We start from the raw sequence: 25,881 nt of genomic DNA on the forward strand, positions 1-25,881 counted from the left end.
ATTATATACCCTCCATGTTGTGTGTGTCAGTGTATGTGTGTGTGTGAGAGAGAGAGAGAGAAAGAGATAGAGTCTTTGGCCGAATATGCAGTTGTGTGTGTGTGTGTCTGTGTAAAGGAGTCTGTGATGATGCATTGCGTGTGTGGGTGGGTGTGTGGGAGGGTGGGGGGCGGGGGTGAGGGGTCACATCTGTGTTAAAGCTCTTCTACATTACGTGCGTAAATAGCAGAAAGAGTTAAGAAGCTTTAATGCCATCTGATTGGAGGTAGAAAAACCACTCTCTTCTCCTCTTTTCCTCTAACTCACTTGCTCCTTTACACCGCATGATTATATCTCTATTCTATAATAGTAATGATAATAATAACAACAACAAATGTACATAATGTTTATCAATAACCAAACGCCACTTACAATATATGAGAACACAAACACAACGAAGCGCACAACATTAAAGGGGAATTCATTTCATAAACATTTTTTTTTATTTCTGCGTAATAAAATTGTTAGTGTAATCAAACAATGTAATGTAAACAAAGTCATCCACAGTGATTTGATGTGAAATGATTCATTCTAGAGAAACTTACTCTGACTTAACTTGACTCAAACATTGAATTATGCTGATATGCAGAAAATCAATGGAATTTCCATTTAAAGACATTAACTGATCAACAAAAAAAGAAACCGCTCTCTTGTTTATCACTCACATTCACTCAGTGTGGCTTTCTTCCTCTCTTAATGTCTCTCTCTCTCTCTCTCTCTCTCTCTCTCCCCCTCTCTCTCTCACTCATTTTGCTTGCACAGGATTAAGAAGGATAGAGAGGGATTACTTTCCTCTGTTCCGAGGGAACTCTCTGTCACAGTGTAGTAGAATATCAACCCGAGTGCATCCACACTGGCACATCTAAACAATCTTAATCCACCCTCAGCTCCACAACACTGGACAAATGAGAACACTTTCGCCGGCCACGATGCTCTGAACCTGGAGAGGACCAAAGTGGAGGAAAGGACGCAGAGAAAGAGGGAAAGAGGTGAGATGTGAGGATTTGCTGCTTAACTATTGGAGTGTTAGCTCAGTAGGTCTCTGAGGTTTAGCTTAATCAGTATCAGTAATCAGTGAACTACTGAAGTAGTCTGTTAATCATGGCTGCCAATAAACTACATCTATATCTCTGTATCCCTCTATCTATCTATCTATCTATCTATCTATCTATCTATCTATCTATCTATCTATCTATCTATCTATCTATCTGCCTGCATACCTGTGTGCATGTACATTTATATATAAGAAAAATGAGTATCTCCCAAGTGGTAAATTTGCAGAAGAGGGTGAAGATGTTCTTTAAATTAATGTAAATACATTTTATTCCATCATAGAATTTTCACGTTCCACATACATGTTTTTCTACAGCACATGCACACAAACATATACAAACATATATCTAAAGGTATATATTGCTATATATATTGCTGCTGTCTGCAGAAAACCTTGTATGTCCATTTTTGTTATTTTCATGTTATATCATGATGAATGGCCCCAAAAAAAGACTGGTTCCATTGACTTAGCATGTATGTGACATGTGTGATCTGTATATAATATGTATACGTATTCACCCACCCATCATACACATATTACACATATGTATGATCTATATATAATACATACAGTATATATTGAAATATATGCCTTACTCCTTATGATATTTGTCCATATGTGGCCATATATCTGATTTCCTCATGGGTTACTTTGTGCTAAAGTGGCACTGATTTGGTATATTTAATAGCAGAGGTGCTACTAAGAGGAGCTGGATTTGTATCCTCAGGGTGCTGTAAGTGATGCTAATACGTTTAGGTTTGTAATCTGTAACCAGTCCTCTCAGTGTGACAGTGCTGTGAAGCTGCATTCAGTTAGCTGTGATGGAGATTTGGTTGTTGTCTGCAGATTTGGATGAGAGGAAAGTCAGTAAGAATTCATCCAGACTCCTGTGTGGCCCTACACACGCTCCTGTGCTATGAGGCCAGCAATGGAGACTGGACTGCATGTGGATGTGGATGTGGACGTGGAAGAAAGTGGTAAGAGATGGCATTGGTGTTTCAACGTTGCTTCAGGGAGGTTTCTCCTATTGGCTGGCTGCTCCAGTGTTGGCTTACTACACTCAATAAATTATGCCCACCATAAACATCAAGCAAACATTTTACAAGAAACATATTTTAAAAACTTAAAAATATACTTTGCTCATTTCTGTTCACTAGAAGCCACCCAATTTGAGTAAATCAAAAACTGATTTGATTGAATTGTAGAAGATCTGTTAGATTTTCCCACTAAATCTTATTAGGAGGCAGAGCGCATGTGCAATAGTAACTGGAAACGCATCATCAACCAGGAAATTGCTTGGACATCAGGACGCAGACCCACTGGTGGCATCCTGTATAAATAAAAAGTAATACGCCTTGCTAACGCCTGGGAACGAGATCCTAATGCGTGGCCACAACTTAGTGAGGCATGGGAATGAGATCATGGCTTACTAAGTCATGGCCAAGCATTAGGATCTCATTCTCAGGTTTTACTAAGTCGTGGCTACAAATTAATCATCTCGTACCCACGCCTTACTAAGTCGTGGCTGCGTATTGTTTTTATATATACAGGATGTAACCAGCGGGAGAACCTGCAGAGAGGAGAATTACTACTCTCTGCAATGCCTTCCTGTTTTCTCAAACGCTAGAGGGCGCTACCGAGGGAGTCCAAAATGAATGGGCTAATATTGAGCATTTGAGCAAAATCATAGTTTATAACTGCTTAAACATTTTTAATGTAAAAGACTCCGTTAATTTCCTGAACAATAAATATCACAAAACATTTTTACGCCGCTGTTATTGTTTTTAAGAGCTTTTAAACGCGAGTTATAGGAGTTTAAAACGGCGCCTCGTGCATGTCCATGACGTCAGTGAGCGCGAACAGCCAATGAGCTGCTCCGCTGGCCAATCAATCATCCCGCTCTAGCAGTAAATCCCGCCTCCTGCTGCTCGAAACCCGTTTGCTGTAGAAAAAAGGAAAAATACAGGTGAGCTTTCTTTGTTTTTAGTGAGACACATCCTTCTACTGTCTAAAACTAAAGAAACGTTCTGGGCGAGTGATTAGAAACTGTTTTAACTATTTTTAGCCTTTGAGCTCCTTCTACTCCCATTCATTGAGGACTCCCTCGCGGGCGCCCTCTGCTGATTAGCAGGCCTGGTTTTATATAACAGGAGGAATAGGAAGTGGCCAGGCTCCTCATAAACCGGCTGTGGGGGACATGAGGCTCTTTTTATTTACAGTCTCCCGCCATCCTTTGTTATTCAGTGCAACTGCAATGGAATCGTGATGCGCATTAACTTCATTTGTGTTTCTGACCATAAATTAATGTTTCATTTTGCTTATTTTGAGAGATACTCTAGACAACACCAGCGAACCAGCTAGCTAGCATCCCTGCTAGGTGTGCTGTCATGGTAACGGGTATATATGGTGGATTAAATAAACAGCGGCAGGGATTTATTGTGAATCACAGTGTATAAAGATGAACTCCATCAATATTCAGATCAGCAGGTCGTGGTTTGTAACTGCAGGTGACCTGGGCAGATTAGCGTGGCATGAAGTGACTGATAGCTGAGCTGCTAACTGGCGTGATGGTCAGCATGAGAGCCGCACCTCAGCAGGAAAGCTGAGCGCATAAACATCGGCCTTAATTAGTCGCTCAGCTGGAGTGAACAGAGATGCTAAAGCAGGGAATTTGAGCTGAAATCTATAAAGTTGTGTTTATTTCTTTCAGATTAGACTTTAAAGTTTACATGTGTTTAGTAATGAGACTCAGTTTGGACTACAGTAAATGCTTATTAATGTAAGACGTATCATTCAGTACATTTAGACAGTCTGAGTGATTGTGCTGTGAATACAGAAGGTACTAGGGAACATAAATGTTATGAATTGCATTAATCCTACAATCCTACTTTTAATTTAATCGTTTAATTCATTCAGGTTTATTGAACACGATGGAGAAACAAATTATAACACATTCTTTTACATTGGATTTATGTATTTAAAGTGAGTGGAAAATTGATGTAATTAAAATACGTAAGTTTTAACTTTTGGGCTTAAATATTTTTTTGAGTGTACTAACTCACTCATAGTGGTGCTAATGCTTGTAGAGTGTTTGGTTTAGCAGTTCTTCTAAAAATGCTCTTTTCTAGTTTGGTAATGTGCTTTTCCACACACTGACTGGGATCTTACACATCCCCTCCTCTATCTTTAGTTCAGGAAATTAATAACATTTTCCACCCGTCTCTTAAGGAACAGGGCACGTTTTCATAATTGCGAAGGAAGAGTTCATTTGCAAAAAACAGAAATCTCATCATTTTATTATTTGTTATTGTGCACTCCAGGTAATATCAATCAAACTGCACTTGGGTTGTTTTGATTATGTAAAAATAACCAGACAAAGTACAGATAACTTACAAAATGAAACTTTTATCATTTTTATTTTATTTTTTTTACTGTTTTTTTGGTAAAAACAACTCTAGTGGTCATTTCATGTTTCAGAGTTAACAGTCATGTAATGCAAACAAGTTTCTTTTCAGTGCAATATTTAAGATTTGTAACATAAAGCTAAAGGTAAATTGCAACAAATATAGCCCATTGCTGTGAAATATTAATCATAACTCGGAAAATTTTAATTGAATTGAATCTCAATGTCACAGTGTTGTGTCACCTGACCCGAATACAGCATGCCCATTGGCTGAACGGATTAGTGGGTTCGAGAACAGCGCCGGAGTTTGACTATTTCTGCTGTAAAATGTGCACAATGTAGTGTATGCAGTAAAATGTTGACAATAAACAATAACGGCTTTTGTGACCAAACGTATTTAGGATTCAGACTGCGCTAGATGTTAAGAGTAAGTCAAGACCGTTAGCTTGTTTTTTAAAAGGTGGTGTTTATCGTGTTTTTCAATCTAACTCTTCTGGTATTTTACAGCATATTGTATCATTAACGAAGCAGCTAATTAACGACTTGCATAGACTTGCGTGTAATTTTTCCTAACAGAAAACGTAACATCAGGGACCCCTAGAATTTTAATTTCGGAGACATGCAGGGGGCGAAGAAGTCCTGGACACCCCAGGCCCCTCTGTATTTTGCACCTTGCCTCCAGCAAGTTTGTATTTTTTAAAGATGTTCTCAGATCTTTTGTAGGCAGCATATTTGTAACCATTTCATGTAGTAGTTTTCTGTGAGGGAGCTTTTAAAGCCATTAAAATCTTCAGACGTCTGGTTCCTATCTCCACCACTGTGAAATATTCCGACCCAGTAAGTTTCTGTAGAACAAAGCATTTCACGTCAAAGCAGTCTGAACGAGTGTGTTTACATATCAATGACTGTTTTCTATGTATATACATTTTTTAAAAATGAGAAAAATTCCCTTATACGTGGTTAAATGAAGATTTTTTTCACATCTACACCATAAAAATCACTTCATACTGGTCCCAAGGAGTTTAGCAGATTATGTTCAACTGAAATAAATACTTTGACTGAAACGGTGCAAAACAAAATTTTACTTTAGATGACCAAACTCAATATTTTACATCAATAAAAACCTCAAAAACACTTCAAAACAACTTCTGCTCTATGTCTGTAAATAGTGTGGAGTTACACCTGATGCTCTTAGTATACTGAGGGTGGATATTCTGAGTTGAGGTCATTTAAGGTAAGTCAGTGTAAGTGTGTGTGTGTGCGCGTGTGTGTGGTACAGACTTGATGCAGATCTTGTCTCACGTGGTGGAGGAGGTGAGGGACTCTGTTGGCCGGGACATAAACGGTTCTGATCTGCTGTACGGTCTGCTCAACGCTCCATGGCTGCAGTCTCTACTGAAGGTCAGTGAGTCAGACAGTGTAATACAGTCACATCATTAATCTGCGTCAGTGAAGTGGTAAACACTCTCTGTCACCTCCCCCCGCAGGTGTACGAGTGTCTCCAGCAGTATCTGAGGAGCTCCACCAGGCCACATCTCTCCTACGCCTCTGGACTCTCACTCGAGGTTAAGAATGCAAACAGTTTTTTCACGGCTCTTGCAGAGATGCTGTTGTAGTCAAAGTTGTGACAAATAGCAAGTGTTGTAAGAACTTAATTTAATTATGCCACACATTTTGATTTAATTAAACACAGTATAATATTGTATACACAGACATGAAGTTCAATAATGGAACACTTGGCATGGAGGTGGCGACTAATTGTTGTTTTGGAGATTTCATGACCTTAAAGTGCTAGGATTTTCTGCAAGACATCAACTATAATACTTATATTAATGTACCCATCTATCTATCCTCTTCGCTGTGCATGGCTAAAATAAACATGCAGCCTCTTCCAAGCAGGTTTACTATAGATCCAATTGTTGTTATTACCTTAAAAATGAATATGGTATATTTTCAGGCATGTCACTACTTTTAAAGCCATTGCCTGTTTTATGAAGGTCAACTATTTTTTTCTCTTTCATCAGTGTATTCTCTAATTTTCCCCATGTTGGTGAATGAATGAGGGGATTTGGCCTCTGTGTCATGTCATATTTATACCCCAGTGAAACATTCCTCAACACTCACTTAAAAAGTGCATATAAATATAAATAAGAGAATGCATCCATCATATTTTGTTCATCAGAATTTAGAGCAATGCCAGTAATTAGATTAAAGGTTAAGTAAGAATACATTTACTTAAGTATTTAAGTTATCTATCCATATCTATATATCTATGTATATGTATATATATATATATATATGTATATATATACATATATATATATAAGTGTACTCACTTGTCTTAGGCATTAATGGCTGTATTGAGTTCTTTTCAGAGGACAGTAAATCTGTACTTCTATACAAGTTTCATTTCTAGTGTCGTCCCATTGAAACATATAATAAAATATTTGCAGAAAGTGAGATGCTGTGTATATATATATATATATATATATATATATATATATATATACATATATATATATATATACACACACACACACACACACATACATAATGACAAATATTAACACCTATCTCAAGAAACTTGAAGCTGAATATTACGCAAGTAACCTTTGGCTAACTGCTCTTTGCTTTTGGTCTGTTCCAGATTCTGTCAGATCTGAGGGCGCTGCCATATCCTTCACATGAGGCCAGAGAACTCTATACCCTCTTAAACGAGCCTCACCTGCAGGTAATAAGCAGTTACTAATAGCGTCAATATTGCTTACATTCAGTTTCATTTTCATGTCGTCTCTCACAGGCAGTCCCAGGTAAACATTGCCAGGGGTCCGAAACAGCATGATAGACCCTGCTCTTTGACGTCCTCTGTCATATGCTGGCTAATCTGTTAGCCCATGTAAGCATTGGGCATTTCATAGACTCCTTCAAGGACCTTCAGTTTTTCCAATGGTTTACACTAATAGAGCACTATTTCAGGGCCAAATGGATTTCCATGTAAGATCCCTGGATCAGGTTGTCTCATAGTAAAACTGTGTGCAGGCTCTGCTCTCTGCCCATGATGTGGTGGGACTAAAGGACTATGAGCCCATCCTTCCACCGCTGCCTGAAGACCTGCCTGACGATGAAGAGGCCATGAGGATTGTCTGCTTGGTCAAGAACAAACAGCCTTTAGTGAGTAGCATTTAAGGAGATTCTGTGTTGTGTTATAGCTTTCTGTACCTTTGAGTTTGTTTTGTTTGTTCTGTGAAAGACAGTACAGCATTATAAAATGTAGAAATGAGAACATGACAAGGTTACCTCTCACAGTCCCAGGGAACACATAGGAAAATATTTGAAATATTTGCATGGTACTAAAATTGAATGTCCTGTTAACCTCTTAAATGGCCAAGACCCAGGCCAATCAGCCAAGAATAGCTCAGCCAGTTTGCAAAGAAGTCCCTGTATTAACCAATATGCCCTGGTATATAATAAGCCTGGGATCTTAAAGAGTAACTACACCCTAAGATCTTTTTTTCTCATTAATAGCTGAAATGCATTGCTCTTTAATAATAATACACACCAGGCTTACTTGAAATGTGAGCACATCTTTCCAAACATATCACTTTTATTGTGTTTCCCTTCACAAGTCAAACGTGACTCACTGAACAGGAATCAACGGCAAGTAACACTGGAACTATGGAAAGTGAAATGGTTCAGGGAAAGGTTAACCTTAAATGACCATTGTTACTGACTGTGTCAACCTTTTGTCCATACAGCCTTTCGTGCTCCAGTGTTGCTTGCCTTTGATTTCTGTTCAGTGAGTGTGTGCGCTCGAGGATCTGACTTGACGTGAATTTGAGGGGGAACTTCTTGACGATTCGAGACAGTGGCTCATACTGTTAAGGCTCAAGATGCACTGCCTGATCAGAAATACTTTCCCTCATCAAAGATGGGGATGGAAGTAGAGAAAAATCATCAACCTTATAAGACTATCAGTCACAAAAGTGCCGTTTGATTATGTCACGCTCCATATTTTCTGGTAGCTAAAGTTAGCTCTAAAAACACAGCAGCCCAGCCCACCCAGTTTCCCTCGCAGCCCCACCTCCAAACCTGAGCATCACTGCAGTGTCCTGCCCAGCATGCCCCTCTCATTTGTGAGCATTTTTGAAAGTGGTGTTAGCTGAAAATAGTGAGGTGTAAATACTCTTTAAGAGGTTAAACATCCAGTAAAATGCTGCTTTAAAAAATCTTAATTCACAGAGCACACTTGTCTGAGAACCGTCTGGGCAAAGCCTAACATTCTGATGAGCATATTTATTGACATCTCTCTGCACAACACTTCCAATCTTCTGCTCTACTGAGGAAAAACTAAACACAGTCATGGAGGCAGGGACAAATGACTGAAAGAGGCTCTATATATATGTGGCTGGTGCTGTAGACACTGCTGTGTCCACTTACTAAAAAATATGTCTGAACAGATGACTTAAAATTCCATGTTTATTTATGGCACTGCTGGAGGATAGATCTAGAGAATGCATTCACAGAACCACAAAAGACAGACTTACAGACAGATGAGCTAGCTTGATCGCTCAGTTATGCACGCTGGGTTAGCTTTCACTTGTGTGTTAGCTTTTGCTTGGTGATTAGCTTTCACTCAGACGCTCTCTGCCTAAGAGAGAGACACTGTTAAAACCATGAGCTGTAGCCAAAATTAGAATCACCCTTTCCAAATTGAAAGGGGAGAATTTTGGTGAAATACATCAGTCATTTATTGGGTAGCGGGGCCTTGTTCGTTGGGCATGCTCGGTACTCCTATATTGTGGTCCCACAAGAGCAAAATGAACTTAATTATAAAGAAAACATGGTTTTAGGTTCCTTTAAGCTTTAAACCCATGTGTAAACCTCCTTACTCACATAACTACGTAACTTAAATATTATGCCCTTGGTGTTCCAACCTGTGTTCCACGTTCTACCTTATTGGGCTTTACTCTCACATCTGTCAGTTGTTTGCTGCTTGCTTTGGTGGATAACTAAAGTCTTGTGTCCTCTGAAGAAGAGTCGTGTAGGTAGGGGTATCCGCAGCCACTGGGACACCCTGCGTAACCTGACCCGCCAAAGGTTCATCCCTGCCCAGAGGACTCAGTCTGGGGGTCTTTGTACCAAAAAGCATGAAACTCCACAGAAAGTCATTAACAGTCCTGCAGAAGTACCTTCTTCCCCTAAGCCTGTCCAACTGAAGACGCATCCCCGCTCAAAACATGCTGGCAGCTGCAAACTGTGTCATCAGAGCAGTGCTTTCTGTGACAGGAGCCTCAGTTGCTCTGCCCCCTCTGTCTGTAGCTCAGTAGTCATTGGTAAGTAACGAAGTTCAAGTGTTCAGTATTTGACTGGTGTTGCTGCAAGATGTGTTACCTAATCAGCTTTGTCCATCTTTCTTCTACTTTCTTCTGGTCACTTGTTCTTTTCCTCTGGAGACGACTTTATTGCTGGCATGGGCGCTGTGGGTGACTGTGATATGGGAAACCCCATACTGCCTGTCCATCCACATTATACTCTTTCCCCATGGATCCACATCCCACATTCTTATCTAACTCCCTGTTGCTACCCCTCACACCCCCCTCCTCTCCCACCCAGAATGGCCCGCTATGTCCACACAGCTCCCCCCAGCCCCTTGCACTGTCATCGGTTAATGAAGACCATGGGGAGCCGTCCAGTGGAGCTGGCCAAGCAGGACAGCCTGGATGAGCTGCGCAGCACTGTCCAGCAGGCAGCTAGTTGCATGGAGCGCAGCTCGCAGGACGTCAAACTCCTAGGCCAGAGGATGGCCACTGCCACCGAGTGCATGTCTGACAGTGTCCAAGAGAACGCTCAGGCCCTGGCTATGCTGGCCCAGGTACTGAAGAAGCTGCAGGGACTGGTTGCGGCTAGTAGTGCAGCTTCAGCGCCACAGACATCAGAAGAGACTTCTGAAGAACCTATGGAAGGGTGTTCTCAATCTGCAACTGCAGATCCAGAGGAAATATGTGAAGAACCTACAATAGGAAATTCTATGTCCTCTCAGTCTAGAGATGCAGATTTTTGTATCAGTGCACCTGCCATTGTACAGTTGCAGGGCCCAGTGAGCACTAGCAACACAGTGCCAGCACCACGGACAGTGGAAGAAATGCCTAAAGTATCTGGGGACGGAAATGCTGTCAGTGCTGCACCGTCAACTCAGTTTGGAAATGCAAATCCATGTACAACTGCCAATGCACTGGCTAGTGCACAGCATTTGAGAGATGCAAACATCTCTACTAATGCCCATGTTGGTCAGGCCAAATCTGCTCTTACTCACCAATCGCGTTGCCCATCCTGCTCTTCTACCTCCTCGTCCTCTTCCAGCTCCATCAGCATTTTCATGGAGTATCCAGTGGCCTCTCGAGGGAGACTATCTCAGCCTGTCTCCAGCAGCGCATCACCAAAAGGTGGAGTCAAGACAAAGCCATCACCTTCATCTCCAAGGAGACAGGGTGATATGCCCAATGGCCTGGGGAGGTCAAACTCCACCCGAAATCACAGGGACAGCAGCAGTGGAATAGGATGCCTCTCTGACGGGAAGAAAAAGAGGAAAAAAAAGAAGAAATGAGGTGTTCACTTACAGATTTTACTCTATGTTTTCATAAGTGCCATGGCATATTCTTTATTCATTACTTCATTCAGCAGATTCTTCTCTTCTTCAGTTCGTCCTCATTATCATCATCATTTGCTCTTCTTTGAACATTCATTTTCATCTTTCCTCTTGCTTAAAACAATTCATTCATTGACTTATTACTCAGTGTGTGACTGCCATCTGTCCGTCTTGCTTCCATTTCCATCTCAAAGGTTTTAGATGTGTTGACTTCAGTAGACATTCTGGCTAAAATGAAAAACATCATTACTACATCCGCTGTAAACATGTCTACCCACCTCCAACAGAGGTGCCAAAATAGTCTAGATGTATCTTGTAATAGATGTATCTTGAAGGTGGAAGGAAATACTGAGGCAGATATGTGGGGGAAGGGGGCTGGTTGAATTTTTTGGGGTTTTTTTTTGGTTAATGCAGAAGGGAGCCAGGTAGCTAATGTTACTGCAGTGAAGCCAAATGTCATTAGTCTTACCATCACTGGATTTCCCAGTGGATGTATGATGTATCTGCACAATGCATGCTGAGTATTGTAGTGAGAGAACACTGATGGATGAAAACACAAATAGGATACAAAATCAAGAATTGTGTGAAACCAGTGAGGCAGAATGATACAGTACTGGGCTACAGAATGTAACACAACAAATAACACATCAAATGCTATTTTTAGGCTTTAATGCCCCTTTAAGTACATTTATTCATTTTGAGATTATGATGTTTTATGTGTCTGCTCTGTCTTTTAGGGAGCAACTATAAGAAGAGATGAAACGACAGGAGAGATCTATGTGGCTCGAGTTATTCATGGAGGATTGGCTGACCGTAGTGGTGAGAATGTACCACTCTGTCTCTGTCTATAGTGCTGCTGGAAAGATGGGCATTTATCACTAAAATGCAGGCATTTTCTGAAGTACTATTCAGACAAGATTAGTTTATATTTTATAGTTTATGTAATTATTTTCAGAGTATCTCTGTGATTTCAGTCCTGTCTGCAACCATCATATCAACTTTTTATACCTCAAGTGTAAGATGCCAAACATTGTCTGTGATATTTTGAGTTTAAGGGCTCATGAGTGGTGCTTCTGTTACAGCAGTGGCTCTGTTAGCTGAAGACTATGAGTTTGATTGTCAATAAAGTCTAAGAGATCATAACTGACCTCATCTCTGTGACTAGGTAGGATGGCCATCACTCAGCTTGTTGCTAGCCAATGTACTCGTCTGTTAGCTGACGTAACAGAATTGGCAGTTAACGTTCTCCTCCAAGCGGGTTGAGCTGTCCAATGATGTTGTCTTAGTGTCCATAGCATCTTCAGTGAATGTTTGTTTGTATGTGAATGAAGAGCAGCACTCAGCAATTGGTTTTACCAAAATGATTGGTGTGCAGTGCTTTTCAACTGGAGTGCATGTATTGCTGTTTCCATGCTGCAGGCCTCTTGCATGCAGGAGACAGGCTGGTGGAGGTGAACGGTCATCCAGTGTTTGGACTGGAACCAGAGCAGATAATACAGATACTGGTGAGCACACTCATTACATTCGGTTTTATTTTTTTTTAAAAAAGCTGATTTGATGTTTTTAGCATGATCAGTTCCGTTTGTCCCCAACAGGCTCATTCCCATGGAACTGTCATGTTTAAAGTGGTCCCCATCACTAACAGACCTGTAAACAACCAAACGATGGTCAGTATATTTCTGTGTGTTTGTGTACTTGTTTGTTTACCTCATCAACTACAGACCTGGGTATTGGTCACTTTATTAGAAACCCCTACTTTGCAGGCCAGCCCTGCTATTGTACAGTTAGAGATTGTAGCCCATCTGTTGATGCACAGTTGGTATTGGTTATTTACTAGCCTTTCATCAGTGGTCAGTTTCTGACAATAAAACAGCTCTTGGCTGGATATTTCTGAGAGTCTGACCATTCTCAACCCCAGCATTGACACTAATAGATCTCTGAAGTTATGTTTTCATTCTGTATTCAGTGCCGTGTGCATATTAGAATATGTAGGTCTAAGCAGCTTGTTGTGATGGGGAAAAATGGGGAAAACATTTTTTAATTTTTGAATATCTGTTATCAGTGGCCCAATAGCAGCTGCAGCTCCCTGGACAACAGTGGTTGTGTGGTCAGAAACTGGCCAGTAATTAATGGGGTAGAGGGAGTCTGGTAAACTATAAATATAATGAACATATAAAGTAGGCGTAGCTTATAAAATGGCTAGTACTAGCCATTTTAAAAGGGCAAGTACTAGCAGCAAACGATTGATTAGATTTCAGAGGGAATTTTTTTCCTTTGCTGTAACAAATCTAGCCTGAAATATCATCACATAATTGCTTGTTTTGCAATGTAATATAAAGCAAAGTAAAGTAGGTCACATGATAACAGTAGACATATATAGCCTAACACAGACTATTTTTCAAAATGGAATCAACATTAGGAAGTTTGGAATTATTATCCAATTATTTACCACCAATTTGTTGAAGATACGTGTGTAATTATTATGTAATAACTATTATGATGCTATAAATAGCTCATTTTAAAGTTTAGTACTTTTTGGTGCTAAAATATTGGATCACTCTTAGTATTAGCTGTCATTTATGATTTCAGAATTGTTATCAGGAAATAGTGGCATTGTACCATGTGTAGTACATGCTGTATGTGGGCCTTTATGGTGTTATAATGGTTCTGTCTCACTCTCAGCTGTATGTACGGGCCTTGGTGGACTACAGCCCCCAGCAGGACCCAGCCATCCCCTGTGCAGATGCCGGCATGGTTTTCAGAAGGGGGGATCTGCTGGAGATAGTGGACCAGACAGACGCTCTCTGGTGGCAGGCAAAGAAACTGCCGTGTAGCTCCGCCTGCGCTGGCTTAATCCCCTCCTCCTCCCTACTCAAGAGGTCAGATGCGGGTTTAAGGGTTAAGGCTTAAAGCTCTCTCGACTGCACAGGTCACAAGTGACTGAATAACAGGGCCAGACTGATATGAAAAGTTTGTCACTGATAACAAAGAAGCTAAGGGGCTAAAAATTCTGGTAACTGATAATATCCTCTATAGTTTTACTTCAGTTTTCAGTTGTGAAATTGTGCTCTATGTGTTAGTTCAGTAAAAAATTAAAACTTAAATGAACAACAGACACAACAAAGTCTTAAATAGTGTAAATATAAAAACAGCTAAAATTCCCATTATGCAAATACATCATTGGTGATGTCGCCCAGCTCTGACTGCTAGCCTAGCCACTGATCTAGAGGCTAATAAATACAACCGGTCTAGCATTAGTGTAACTGTTACCTTGCTTGCTGAACAAAACTATGAAGAAAACAGTGATTGTATCTTTATTCAACAAGACAATGTTTATGCTTTCAGTCAGAAAAAAAGAAGCCAAACTGAGTTTTCACTGATAGCAAGAGTCATTTACTGTTCACAGTCCAATTTACTGATTTTTCCTTCCTCCCTTTCTTTAGTTACACTTTGTAAATTAGATTAGTGAATAATTTTAATCTACCACAACTTTAGCAGCAACATTTTCTATAAAATCATTTTATATCAGCCTAGTCATTCATTTTTTTTCCTATCGGTTGTTTGTAAAATTTGTGTAAGTTTATTTTTCTAAAATAAAAGTCTCTGTGCATTTAAATTCTGTTTGAAGAGATTAAAAACTAGTTAGAGCTTGTATGCAGGACAATAATCCAGGTGGTCTGAGTGGACCAGCAGTGGCAGTTAGTGGGGCGCCGACCTTTTTCGAACAAGTGGACCAATATCTCGTCTAACGAGTCATTTCTGTTGTTCAGGTGATCTAATTTCTCCATTATAATGATGATCTAGTAACAGGTATTACAGTTCTATGGCTACAGTAAGATATTTGGTCTCCTGGCAGTAACGTTAGCTCCCTGCCTCCTTTCTGCTTTTAAGAGCTACCGAAAAAAAAACCCCACTTCAAAACAGCACGTACATAATAATCCACCCCAAAACAGCTGTAATTTTCAAAAGTTCACACCTTAAAAACAGATCATCAGAACAGTGTTGTCTTGGTCTTTAAATCAGAACGTCTCACTCTAGAAATGCTGCACCTCTGTAGAAGGTGAGATATAGCAATGGTTAAATTTTCCATTTTGGTTGGCGTGTTTCTTTAAACTGAATAAATACTGTATGTAATGTGGCGCCTTTAAGATTCTCCACGTTCTCCCTTTGTTTGGGTTGTCTTGTGTGCACAGGAAGCAGAGAGAGTTCTGGTGGTCGCAGCCATATCAACCTCACACTTGCATCAAAACATGTAAGTACAGATTATGTGTCTGTTTTGTATGTGTGCTGTGCTTGTTTAGTAGTATGAAATAAATAATTAAAGAACCAGACCACTTAACTGTAGTTATGAGCATTAAATTGCATGTAATCTTTCCAGTGCTTTTGTTTAAAGGAGCAATGTGCAGGATTTAGCGGCATCTAGTGGTGAGGTTGCAGATTGAAACTAACTGAATACCCTATCCTCACCCCTCCCTTTCCAAGCATGTAGTAAAACCTGTGGTGGCTGTCAGGTTTTCTGCTGTCGCCCGTCCCGATTTTGTTTTTCCTCTTAATTTTTTTTGTTTCTTTGGCAACAAGGGTTTATCCTCTCTCACTTTTTCTTGTGCTGAATAATAAGTATGATGATTTATTTGTCAAAGTTTGGGTTCTTCAACTTCAGTAGCAATGGCAGCAACTGCATCTTCCAACTGGTGCTATAGTGCCACAAAATTCAAGCTGCTCTATCAATGTAAAAGCACAAAAGGCTCTTTAGAACTGGTGTTTGGTTTGTCTGTTCTAGGTTACTGTAGAAACATGGCGATTCAAAAGGACCTGCTCCCTAGGTAGACATGAAGGGCTCATTCTGAACACAAAACACAAGCATTCCTAGTCATGTGATGATACACTCATGAAAACATGGTTTTGTGTACTATATTCCATTTCTGCTAATAGATTCCCTTAAATCCTGCACACTGCATCTTTAATGCCATACTGGGTTTAGCAGTAGTGTGGTCTAGACTGAAGTAAGTATATTGTGCTGTTAGAAGGATTAGCCTTAGTAGTGCTACACAACAAAAGAAAACCTACCTGCATTTATTTAATAAATAAAGAACTAATATTACTCCAGTTATGTACTGTTCATTTAGTGTATTTCTAACTTTAAGTAGAATTTTATTGAAACAGCCAAAGCATGTTTGTAGTCCAAATTTAGCAGCTATGAGACTAATACTATCTTAACAAGATTTGTGCGTTTAAGTACAAAATCTTCCAACTTATCCTTTACCAGTGGTGGACAAATTACACAAATTATGTACTTGAGTTGAAGTAGAGATACCCAAGGAGTAATACCTCCAATTGAGTAAAAGTACAAAAGTATTAGCCTTCAAATGTACTTAACTATAAAAGTACTAAAAGATTAATTATGGTTCTAATGTCCTGTTATCATTTTTGTAACAAGATTCTTGCTTCATGAACTCATTTCAGGTGAAAGTCCTCCAGCGTCTCTTTTGGTAAACCAGTCTTTTAATAGAACGTCATTAATTAGTGATGCTGATGTCTATTAAAATGATCATAAGCACAAAACATTGAAGGTAAACAGTTTCCATCAGGGAGAACCGAGTGGCTCTGAAATCACTTTTACACACAACTTAGTTTCAAGTTTAAGTTGAATAAAAACTGGCTTTAAACTCAGGATCACAGATGAGCTCCTTTACTATGTTGATCTGTAGGCCTCTGTTCATAAACATAAACCAGCCCAAACTCATTTACTATAAAATGAAATGGTGTTTGTAGAAATTCAGAAAAAAGCCGCGTCAGTCTCGACTGCATATGTGGACATATTTCTATATTGAGCTCTATTTACACAAAGTTAGGTTAGTTCATCATTTATGTTGAACAGACTCTCCCAAAGTTTTACGCTGCTGCGCTGACGTTGAACTGCGTGCTGCACTGGGTCGGTATGACCAACAGGTCAGAACCGGCTCTAAACAAAGTGACCGCTGGGCCCTGATTGGTGCTCTGGCTTTGCGCTTCTTTCCTTTTGACATGTTACGTTTTTATACACACAGAAACCAAAAGGAACGACAGATTTTGCAAAATGTAGTGAAGTAAAAAGTAAGATATCTGATTTTGAAATGTAGTGGAGTGAGAGTAAAAAGTCTCCAAGTTGGAATACTTCAGTAAAGTACAGATACACGAGACAACTACTTAAGTACAGTGATGAATTACATTTACTTAGTTACTTTCCACCACTATCCTTTACTAACATAGCAGTTAATGTTCCAGCATGAAACATCATAATCTCATACTAATGTGTTGATCTTTTCTGCTAATCTGCAGTGAGCACAGTGGACGAAGGTGAGGATCATTCACTGACAGTGCTGTAGAAATAAAAAGCCTCTTGTTTTCATACAGCTAAACCTCTCTATTCGTGTCCCCCACTCCAATTTCTCCTTTCCTCAGAGGACGACATATTGGCTATAGATGTGACTTTCATAGAAGCAGGTACAGATCTTATTCAGTGTATTAGAATTTTAAAATTATTATGTCTTTATGTTTCACTAATGGAGTGTACTGTTCTTACAGATGAGGAAGCTTTTGAATCTGGTAGGTAAGTCCTTTCTTTTTAGACTAAGTTTGGGCTTAGTTAATGTGCAAAGCATGTTATCTAAAATGTATATGCCTTTGAATGTGATTTTGTCACACCAAAGGCACTGTGAATTAGAACTTTAAGCAAGTCTGAACTTTTGCTCCCACCTGAATTCAGCCTGAGAACTTTCCCAGCCCAACCTGAGCTGACCCACAGTGCTGATGTTTAAGACTAAATTTGATCTGAGCCTGAAAAAAAATTGCTTTAAACTAACCAAACTCAAGCCAGTCTGAAACTGTCTAGAGCCAAACCTAGTTTGAACCTATTACCTGCCACCCCATCTTTACCAAAAACGCTATACCCACAGTAAAAGAAGCCCTGTTTCCACATACCTTGGGCTGCAGTCATGATCTTGATCTCAGTTGAAAGATAAAATTCTCACGTTTTTTGCCAACTGTCAGAATAATTGTATGAATTGTATGAATAATTGTATGAATTACTGACACAGAGTGACAGAGGCTAGAATGGAGGAGTTTATTTCCGCTTGACTCATAGACTCTAAACTGATCTCTGACTCTTGCTGTGTTATCAGGACCACGTGTTAGGGATTATGATGTCTGTCTCTGTCTAGCAGCAAAGTGTTAAAAATGAGAACCCACAGATTTGCTAGCATTTGCTCATTATGTTGCAAAATGAGATGATCATAAGTGCTGTGAACAACAAATCATGAAATGGTTTGCAGGAATCGAATTCTGAGATTTCAGCCTTTCTAACGGTATATTGGCATTCGGCATCACTGAATTTCTGGACGATTTGTTGCATAAAAATGACGTGTGCTGGTTACAATACAGAGATCTTGAAAAGGTTAAAGTAATGGAAAAAAGGAGGAAGAATAAAGTAAAGCAGATGGAAGTGCAGGGAAAAATATATTACTGGTGGGAGGTGGGCTGTAAGAACCCGAATGTAAAATATGAGCCCACCCCAAGCCCGATATACATTTGGGAAAATGATAGCTGAACCTGACTGAACCCAACCAAACCCAACATGAGCAGTTAGTTTGGACAGATATTTAAATCTCTACTGTTGATCACGCCAGAAGCACTATTTTTTGCAGGAAACAGTGTACAACATATACAATGATGTATGTGAAACAGACAGGCTTAAAAATAGGCATTCTAGGGTAGAGCTGCATATCAAAATTCAATATTTTTATGGTACTGACCAAATTACTTCAATACTACTGAACATTGAAACATTCTCTGATACTGGATTTTAGTACCGCAGTAATTATTTGTGAGCTCATCATCCTTGATCCAATAAGCATGCTTGTTTTGAAATCTACACTGCTGATTGGCTGTTTTAATTGCATTATGTATGCATATTATAAATGTCAGTACTTCTTGATTAATCTGTAATCTGTCACTCTCAGTGTATCAAAGTATCATTTGGGAATTGAAATTAAGGTTTTGATATTGATATTATTAGTATATCGATATTGACAGTACCTAGCCCTACATCAGGGGCGATAAACAGAAAATTGCTTACTTGTAGACATCACACAAAAATATTACAGAGGTTATAATAAATGCTACATGTGTGAAATATAATGTGTGACACAGCATGTACTATAAACAGACACTCCTAGGCAGACCAGTCCCTACATCTGTAGATCTAAAGAAGCCTTTTTTGTGTGCCTGTCAATCACGGGCAGTTTCTTTTTGGCTTGTTTTCCAACAATATGCATGTCAGTTCAAAGCCCTTCTCCAGTTTTTTTCAGTTCCAGACAATACTGCACTTCATCCTCACCGTCTTTGTCCTCTTTATTCTGCATGGTGACTGAGAAGAGGAGCTTAGGGAAGGTGAGCGCATGAACCACTTCAGTCATCATTTGGTTTCCAAATTCTTGGTTTTCATAGTAATTTGACTCAGAACATGTTTATTGCTTTGTCTTTGGTTGTCAGACGAGAGCGAGTTCAGCACCAACATTGAGGGAATCTATCTCGGTAAGTGGTTCACTTTTTGATAAAAAACACGAAAATGGAATTCCACTTTTTTCTGAATTTCTGCATCACTCAGTGGTTGAGATGTCATTCAGAGTGTTTGATATGAAACAGAGAAACTGACTGAGATTTCATTACAATGGTGGTGACAAGAGTCAGAGGTTTTTATGTTTACTATCCAAAATGTCCAGCGGATCTACATGTGTCTTCTGAGTTTTATATGCAATGCGGATCATTGTAAAATAGTGATGAATCTCCAACAAAAAATTCTTTGGAGCACTATTTTGTCTCCCACCACACTGCATGTACCCATCAGCACTGAATGAATTGTTAAAGATATGTTATAGATCAAAATCCTATCTAAAACTATCACATATCAGGCAAGAGTTTCATAACCTTTTAGCGTAAAAATTCTGTGAGGGAGTTTTTAGAGGCATTAAACTCTCAGGACGTCTGGTTCCTATTACCAGAACTGTGAACAATTGTAGCTCGGTACTTTTTTCTACATTTCTGGATTTTACATTAAACCACTCTGAATGACACTGTTTGTGTTTTAACCATTTATTTATGTGAAACAAATGTAAATATGTGTAGAGTTTCCCTCTAATCTACCATATTGATATCTGTATCTTCAGCAATCATCACCATAAGAATTTTTTTTCGTATTGTTTTCATCTCTCATATTGTAGCTGAAAGAACACGCAGTCTGTATTTTTCATGTAATGCTAGGCTGGGTTGTGTATTATATTGGGTGTTGCTAGTGTGACTGTTTCTGGTTGATACTGTAAGTGTATTAACTGTATTTATGAGTATGATGGAGTTATTACTGTTTGGTATTGTAACTTCACTGACAGTGCATGTTTTTCATTGACTCAGCTGGGTTTCGGCGGAGTCTGCGTCTGTGCCGTCGGCGGAGGGTCCACAGTGGAGGTTCAGGCCTGTCCTGCTCCCTCCGCTGCCCAAGCAGCTGCTACAGTGCCCTGGCCAACCCCTACGAGGAGGTGGTGCGTTACCAGCGCCACCCAGAGGACACACACCGCCTCATCGCCCTGCTGGGTGAGTCAGCATGTGTATACTAGCCACTCATCCCACCAAGCCAATGAATCATGTGACCAAAATTGAGTTTGTGTATGCTTATCATACATACATCAAGGGGCTCATATCATGGGAGAAAGAATCTTAGCCTTTTTTTTAAATATTGAGGTTGGATGTATAATCAAACATGCATACAGTCTATGTGTGGAAAAATACTTCATTTTGAATACATTGTTTTTGTGAGGTCAGATTCATCCATCCATTCAGCCTACCGTGGTTTAGCTCTGCCCGTTAACTGTGAACTTATATAGAATGTTTCAGCTCAGATTGCACAACTCTGGCTGGACATACAGAGAGGTTGGGGTCTCACAGTAAGAAGGTTCGATTCCCTGGCTGGGTGACCAGGGCTTTCTGTGTGGAGTGTGCATGTTCTCTGTCTGCGTAGGTTTCCTTTTCCTCCACAGTCCGAAGACAGGCAGTCAGGCCAATTGGAGACACTTAATTACCCCTTGGTGTGAATGTGTGTATGAATGTTTACGTCTGTGTATCTGCCCTGTGATGGACTGGCGACCCACCCAGTGTGTTTCCTGCCTTCTGCCCAGTGACTTCTGGGGTAGGGTCCAGCTGCCCCTGCAATTTAGAGGGATAAACTTAATTTAACCATAACCCTGAACTTAATTTCACCCTAAAAAAGTTAAAACTTTAATACAAACATTGATGTCATGTTAGCTATTGCGGTTATTACAGTTGGAGAATTATGACAAAACCTGATTAGTTGGAATTGCATTGCGTGTCTCACCAAACAGGCTTTGGATCTGGTGAGGAAGCGTGAAAAGTAGTCTGGTGCTTGGTTAAAAGGAAAACATGAAAGAAATCCAGAGCAAGAGGCAACTCTGGTCACAGGCTGCGTATTATTAGGAGCCAGTTTGTGAAACCAAGAAACCAGGCAATAGGCAATGTCGACCCCTGCTCACTCGCTCACTCACTCACTCACTCACTCACTCACTCACTCACTCACTCACTCACTCACTCACTCACTCGCCTTAAGCAAGCTAACAAATCTCCACAAGGGGGCAATCAAATGGATTTTGATGCTTCACAAAAGCAGTGCTTCAAATTAGTGACATTAGAAGCAGGAATAGAAATTCAAGTCAGTGTGATTTAGTTTTTTTTTTTTTCAAAGCTACAACAGGTAAACAATTCAACACTTGAACTTCCAATACAATCAGTTCTTCATTTAAATGAACAATCTGTATGTTGGCTATATGTTATTTAAACTGTGTGCTAATTTGACTCCACCTCATTAGCATATCTAAAGAGTTTGTTTTCATTACTCATGTGATCTTACACTCAACATGAGGTATAACCAATTTCCTATTTCTTTCAAACATGGTCTGATGAATGCTAGGATATAGGGAATGTCCTCATCTCACAGTCAGTTGAATGTAGTTGAATGAGTTGTTAAATGAGGCCATGCATGAAAATTTGGTTACACATTTTGTTTATTTAACTTTTAAAAGGTGTTAGATCAAAATATCTGTGTTACTTTCTTAGGTCCCTCTGGAGTCGGTGTGAACGAGTTACGCAGGAGGCTGATTGAGATCAACCCGAAGACCTACCAGGGAGCCACACCACGTCAGTATAAATACACACTCAGAGATCTTAACTTGTGGTTGTTGAGAAAGTATCCTACAGATTAAAGGGTTCTGTACTGCATTGTGTTTTTCTGCTTTTTTCTCCCATCCAGACACCACAAGGCCTCTGAAGAGCCATGAAGAACCTGGTCGGGAATATCACTTTATCAACAGAGATCAGTTTGAGAACATGGCGTACAACCAATGGTAACTACTTACTAATCCATCTGGACAGTTATACAATTGGTCAGTAAGCTGGTGTCTTGTGCATGAACTAATGGTGCAACTGTATATAATATCATGTTTTTCAAGCAGGATTATTATTACTGTACTTTTTGCTGTAAGATGTTCAGAGTTGACATTGTGACGTGTGATTGTCTGCTCAGTTTTATAGAGTATGGAGAGTACAGAGGCCACTTCTACGGCACCAGTGTGGAAGCAGTGAAGGACGTCCTAACTGCTGGGAAGATTTGTATCATTGACATTGAGCCTTATGTAAGTTTTATTGATATATATTTCTCAGGGGTTAAATCTAATCATTCTATCGTTTATTAACATCTATTAAGCCCTAAGCTGACCGAGGCTTCTGTGTCTGGAGTAGAACATGAATGTGGACTGTTGGGGACTTTGATGACTAGTTTGAGAATCCATATGTACGTGAATTGCAAGATTACAGCTGAAATAGCTGGATGAGCAACAGAAGTGTCAATTAGCTAAGTTGAGGAAGGTGTGCTGACTTGTTAGTTATTGTTTCATGCCCCATTAACTGTCTGAGGCATTCTGGGATCAATATGCAGTTTGCAGCTGTTACTACTGCCGAGTGAATTTCAAAGGCTCCGTTCATGTTACCAGGTTGAAGTAGCACAAATCCGATTTTTTTGCCCCAATGTGACTCAGATGTGATGGTAGGATCAGGGCAAATCTGGGCAAATCTGATCTTTTCAAATCCAACCTGAGCTCTTTCATATGTGGTCCTAGATCGGATATGTATCCGATTTGTGGCCATGCGACCTTAATGTAAATGCTCAAATTGGAATTCATGTGGTTTTCTTCCACTGTCCTTGTGCCATCATTCAGCGTTACCATGGCAGCAGCACCAAACAGAAGCTAAAGCCTGTAAACGATGGAAAAGCAACATATCTCACCTTTTTCTCCTTCGTCTCGCTCTAATAATGCAGTTGAGAGCTGAGCAGAGTTAATTGTTTCCGTAGTGAAGCTCATTCTGCTCGTTAATTTGTGCTGATGATCCACGTGATTCATTCATGTGACGTTACTGAGCAGGATGTGCGACTGCGGGTCATTCCAGGATGCTGGTTCGTTTACATTCATGAAAGATTTGAGTCATTTACCTAAACGAGTGTGTCAGAGAGATCGGATTTGATCAAAATATTGCATTTGAGCAATGAAGCTTGTAATGTGAATGTAGCCAAAGTACGGCGAGAACTTGTTACAAGCATCACTGCTTATGAATGTGGCTTTATAAGCACTGCTTAAAAAAGCCCTGTTGTTGTTAAACTCTGCTATGTAGTGTCATTGCTGTACAGTTTTATGTGTGTTTTTTCTATGTTGCACTCTGACAGTGTGAACAAAATGACAAAGTTGAGTGACTAATAATTGGTGCCTTCTGAAAATAGAATCTTCTGAATAGTTTCTATTGATAGATAGATTACAAACATTAACACATAAGCGTTCAATATTATTTACATTTTTTTATTTATTTCCACATTACTGTCATGTTAGGACATTGGCATTTAACATATTTATACTATATATATATATATATATATATATATATATATATATATATATATATATGTAATATATAAATTCCTGTTGTGTTGGCTGTCCTCTGCAGGCCATCGATGCAGTACGGACCCATGAGCTGAGAGCGTACGTCATCTATATAAAACCTCCTCCTTTAGACCAGATGAAGCGAACGCGGGTGAACTCCCAGCTAATCACCAGCTACTACACCACTCGGTCCTTTAAGGTCAGTCCACTCGCCGTAGCGCGGTCAGTGTTTTTGTGTTCTGGCTCATAATGCAGTTTAATTCTGTTTAACTGTGAAGCTGACCGGCAGACGTCTGATGTCTGCTCTGAAACGTTATAGGATGTTTTGGTCTCACCATTACTCATCAACATTGTCTCTATTTGTCTTTATATTTTGCTCTGTTGCTCATACTGTATGTCTTTCTGTGTCACATCTCTTTCTTTATTTCATTCTTCATTCTTTCTTTTCCTCTCCTTTCTTTCTTTACGCCTTTCTTTGTCTTTTTACCTTTCCTTTTTTCTTTCTTTACCTTCTTTCTTTCTTTTTTGTACCACTTTCTTTCTTTACCTCTTCTACCTGTATTTCTTTCTTGTACCTTTTTCCTCTTCTTTCTTTGTTCACTGCTTTCTTTCTCTTTTTACCTACCTCTCCCCTGTTCCTTCTTTTTACATCTTCTTTCATTCTTTCTCTACCTCCTCTTCCTGATCTCTTTTCTTTCTTTTGTCCCTTTCTTTTATTTCTTCCTCTCCTTTTTTCTTTTTCTTTCTTTTTACTTCCCCCCTTTTCTTCTTTCTCTTTACCTCATCTTTCATTCTTTCTTTACATCTTCTTCTTGTCTTTTTCTTTCTTTGTCTTTTCCTTTCTATCTTTCTCTCTGTCTAACTTTACTCTTTTTTCTTTCCATTATACTTTCTCTCTCACATATTGTATCGCTTTCTCTCTCTTTTCACTTTTTTTCTCTGCTTACCTCTTTTTTTCTTACTTTTTCTCTCCCTCCATCTCTGTCTCTGTCTCTCTCAGGATGAAGATTTTCAGGAGATAGAGGAAGCAGGCCGGAAGATGGAGCAGCACTACGGTCAGTTCTTTGATCATGTGATTGTGAACGATGGCCTGCAGGCCTCATGTGTGCAGCTGCTGACCGCGATCAGGAGAGCGCAGGACGAGCCGCAGTGGGTTCCCGTTTCATGGATCAGACCAACTGTTCAGTTCTGAGAACAGAAGAAAAGGCTGAAAAGATGTGACTGTGCGGTGCTCAGTTATATGCACCCAGCCCCAAGAGCTACAGCATGGCTCAGCTTTGTGTTTCCCTGCTCCAACTCAAATGAACAAATAAATGCATAATAATAAAATGATCAATCAACCAAGAGACGGAATCAGATCAGTGTTAGGTCAGGGAAAACGCCTCTCTAGACTTGGAGCTGTGACACATTATGTGGTGTATTTACATAAGCTTTCTGTTCATACAGAAGCTGTTTTGAGACATTTATTGTTCATTTCTTTAATAAAAAGAAAAGTCTTTTTTCCTTTGTGTCTCTTTTCCTTCTGCTGTGATCTAGGAGTACTGCTGTTGCGTTCCAGTAGACTCATTCACCACAAAATAGACAAATAAAGCCTGTTTTTTCCCATCTAAACCCAATTCATTCGGTGCCTTTCATTTCCGAAACTTCTGTCCAATTTTGGTCAATGAATCTGAGATAAAACGACTAGGGATTAGTTTTTATGTGCGCGTAT

At 39.7% G+C, this 25,881-nt stretch overlaps 1 protein-coding gene across 3 annotated transcripts; it reads left to right on the forward strand.

Annotated features, from left to right (window-relative positions):
- The first annotated feature begins 832 nt into the window (after window positions 1-832).
- On the forward strand, window positions 833-25,673 carry mpp4b (membrane protein, palmitoylated 4b (MAGUK p55 subfamily member 4)). 3 transcript variants are annotated; one of them, XM_017702204.2, is made up of 22 exons: window positions 833-1,028; window positions 1,940-2,070; window positions 5,776-5,897; window positions 5,984-6,061; window positions 7,144-7,227; window positions 7,536-7,667; window positions 11,880-11,961; window positions 12,562-12,647; window positions 12,738-12,809; window positions 13,825-14,021; window positions 15,336-15,394; window positions 17,461-17,478; window positions 17,584-17,625; window positions 17,707-17,727; window positions 19,555-19,569; window positions 19,672-19,713; window positions 20,587-20,766; window positions 22,300-22,380; window positions 22,493-22,586; window positions 22,766-22,874; window positions 24,235-24,369; window positions 25,171-25,673. In XM_017702204.2, exons 2-22 carry the CDS (start codon window positions 2,010-2,012, stop codon window positions 25,360-25,362), a joined length of 1,902 nt encoding a protein of 633 aa, XP_017557693.2. In that variant the 5' UTR covers window positions 833-1,028; window positions 1,940-2,009; the 3' UTR covers window positions 25,363-25,673. The 3 variants fall into 3 exon arrangements, 2 of the variants coding, with proteins under 2 accessions (XP_017557693.2, XP_017557694.1); XM_017702205.1 differs by lacking the exons at window positions 833-1,028; window positions 1,940-2,070; window positions 5,776-5,897; ... (1 more) ...; window positions 7,144-7,227; window positions 17,461-17,478 and adding an exon at window positions 7,309-7,392 and having other exon boundaries at window positions 17,536-17,625; XR_005129983.1 differs by lacking the exons at window positions 12,738-12,809; window positions 13,825-14,021; window positions 15,336-15,394; ... (9 more) ...; window positions 24,235-24,369; window positions 25,171-25,673 and adding exons at window positions 9,529-9,829; window positions 9,950-11,101 and having other exon boundaries at window positions 12,562-12,600.
- The last annotated feature ends 208 nt before the right edge of the window (window positions 25,674-25,881 follow it).

Source organism: Pygocentrus nattereri, chromosome 30 (genome assembly GCF_015220715.1).
Source record: "Pygocentrus nattereri isolate fPygNat1 chromosome 30, fPygNat1.pri, whole genome shotgun sequence".
Taxonomy (NCBI): Eukaryota; Metazoa; Chordata; class Actinopteri; order Characiformes; family Serrasalmidae; genus Pygocentrus; species Pygocentrus nattereri.

Coding starts and splice junctions, on each gene's coding strand:
- mpp4b (XM_017702204.2), top strand. CDS start 2,010: ATGAGGCCAGCAATGGAGACTGGACTGCATGTGGATGTGGATGTGGAC. Junction 17,626..17,706: donor TGTGACTTTCATAGAAGCAG/GTACAGATCTTA, acceptor CTGTTCTTACAG/ATGAGGAAGCTTTTGAATCT. Junction 24,370..25,170: donor ACACCACTCGGTCCTTTAAG/GTCAGTCCACTC, acceptor TGTCTCTCTCAG/GATGAAGATTTTCAGGAGAT.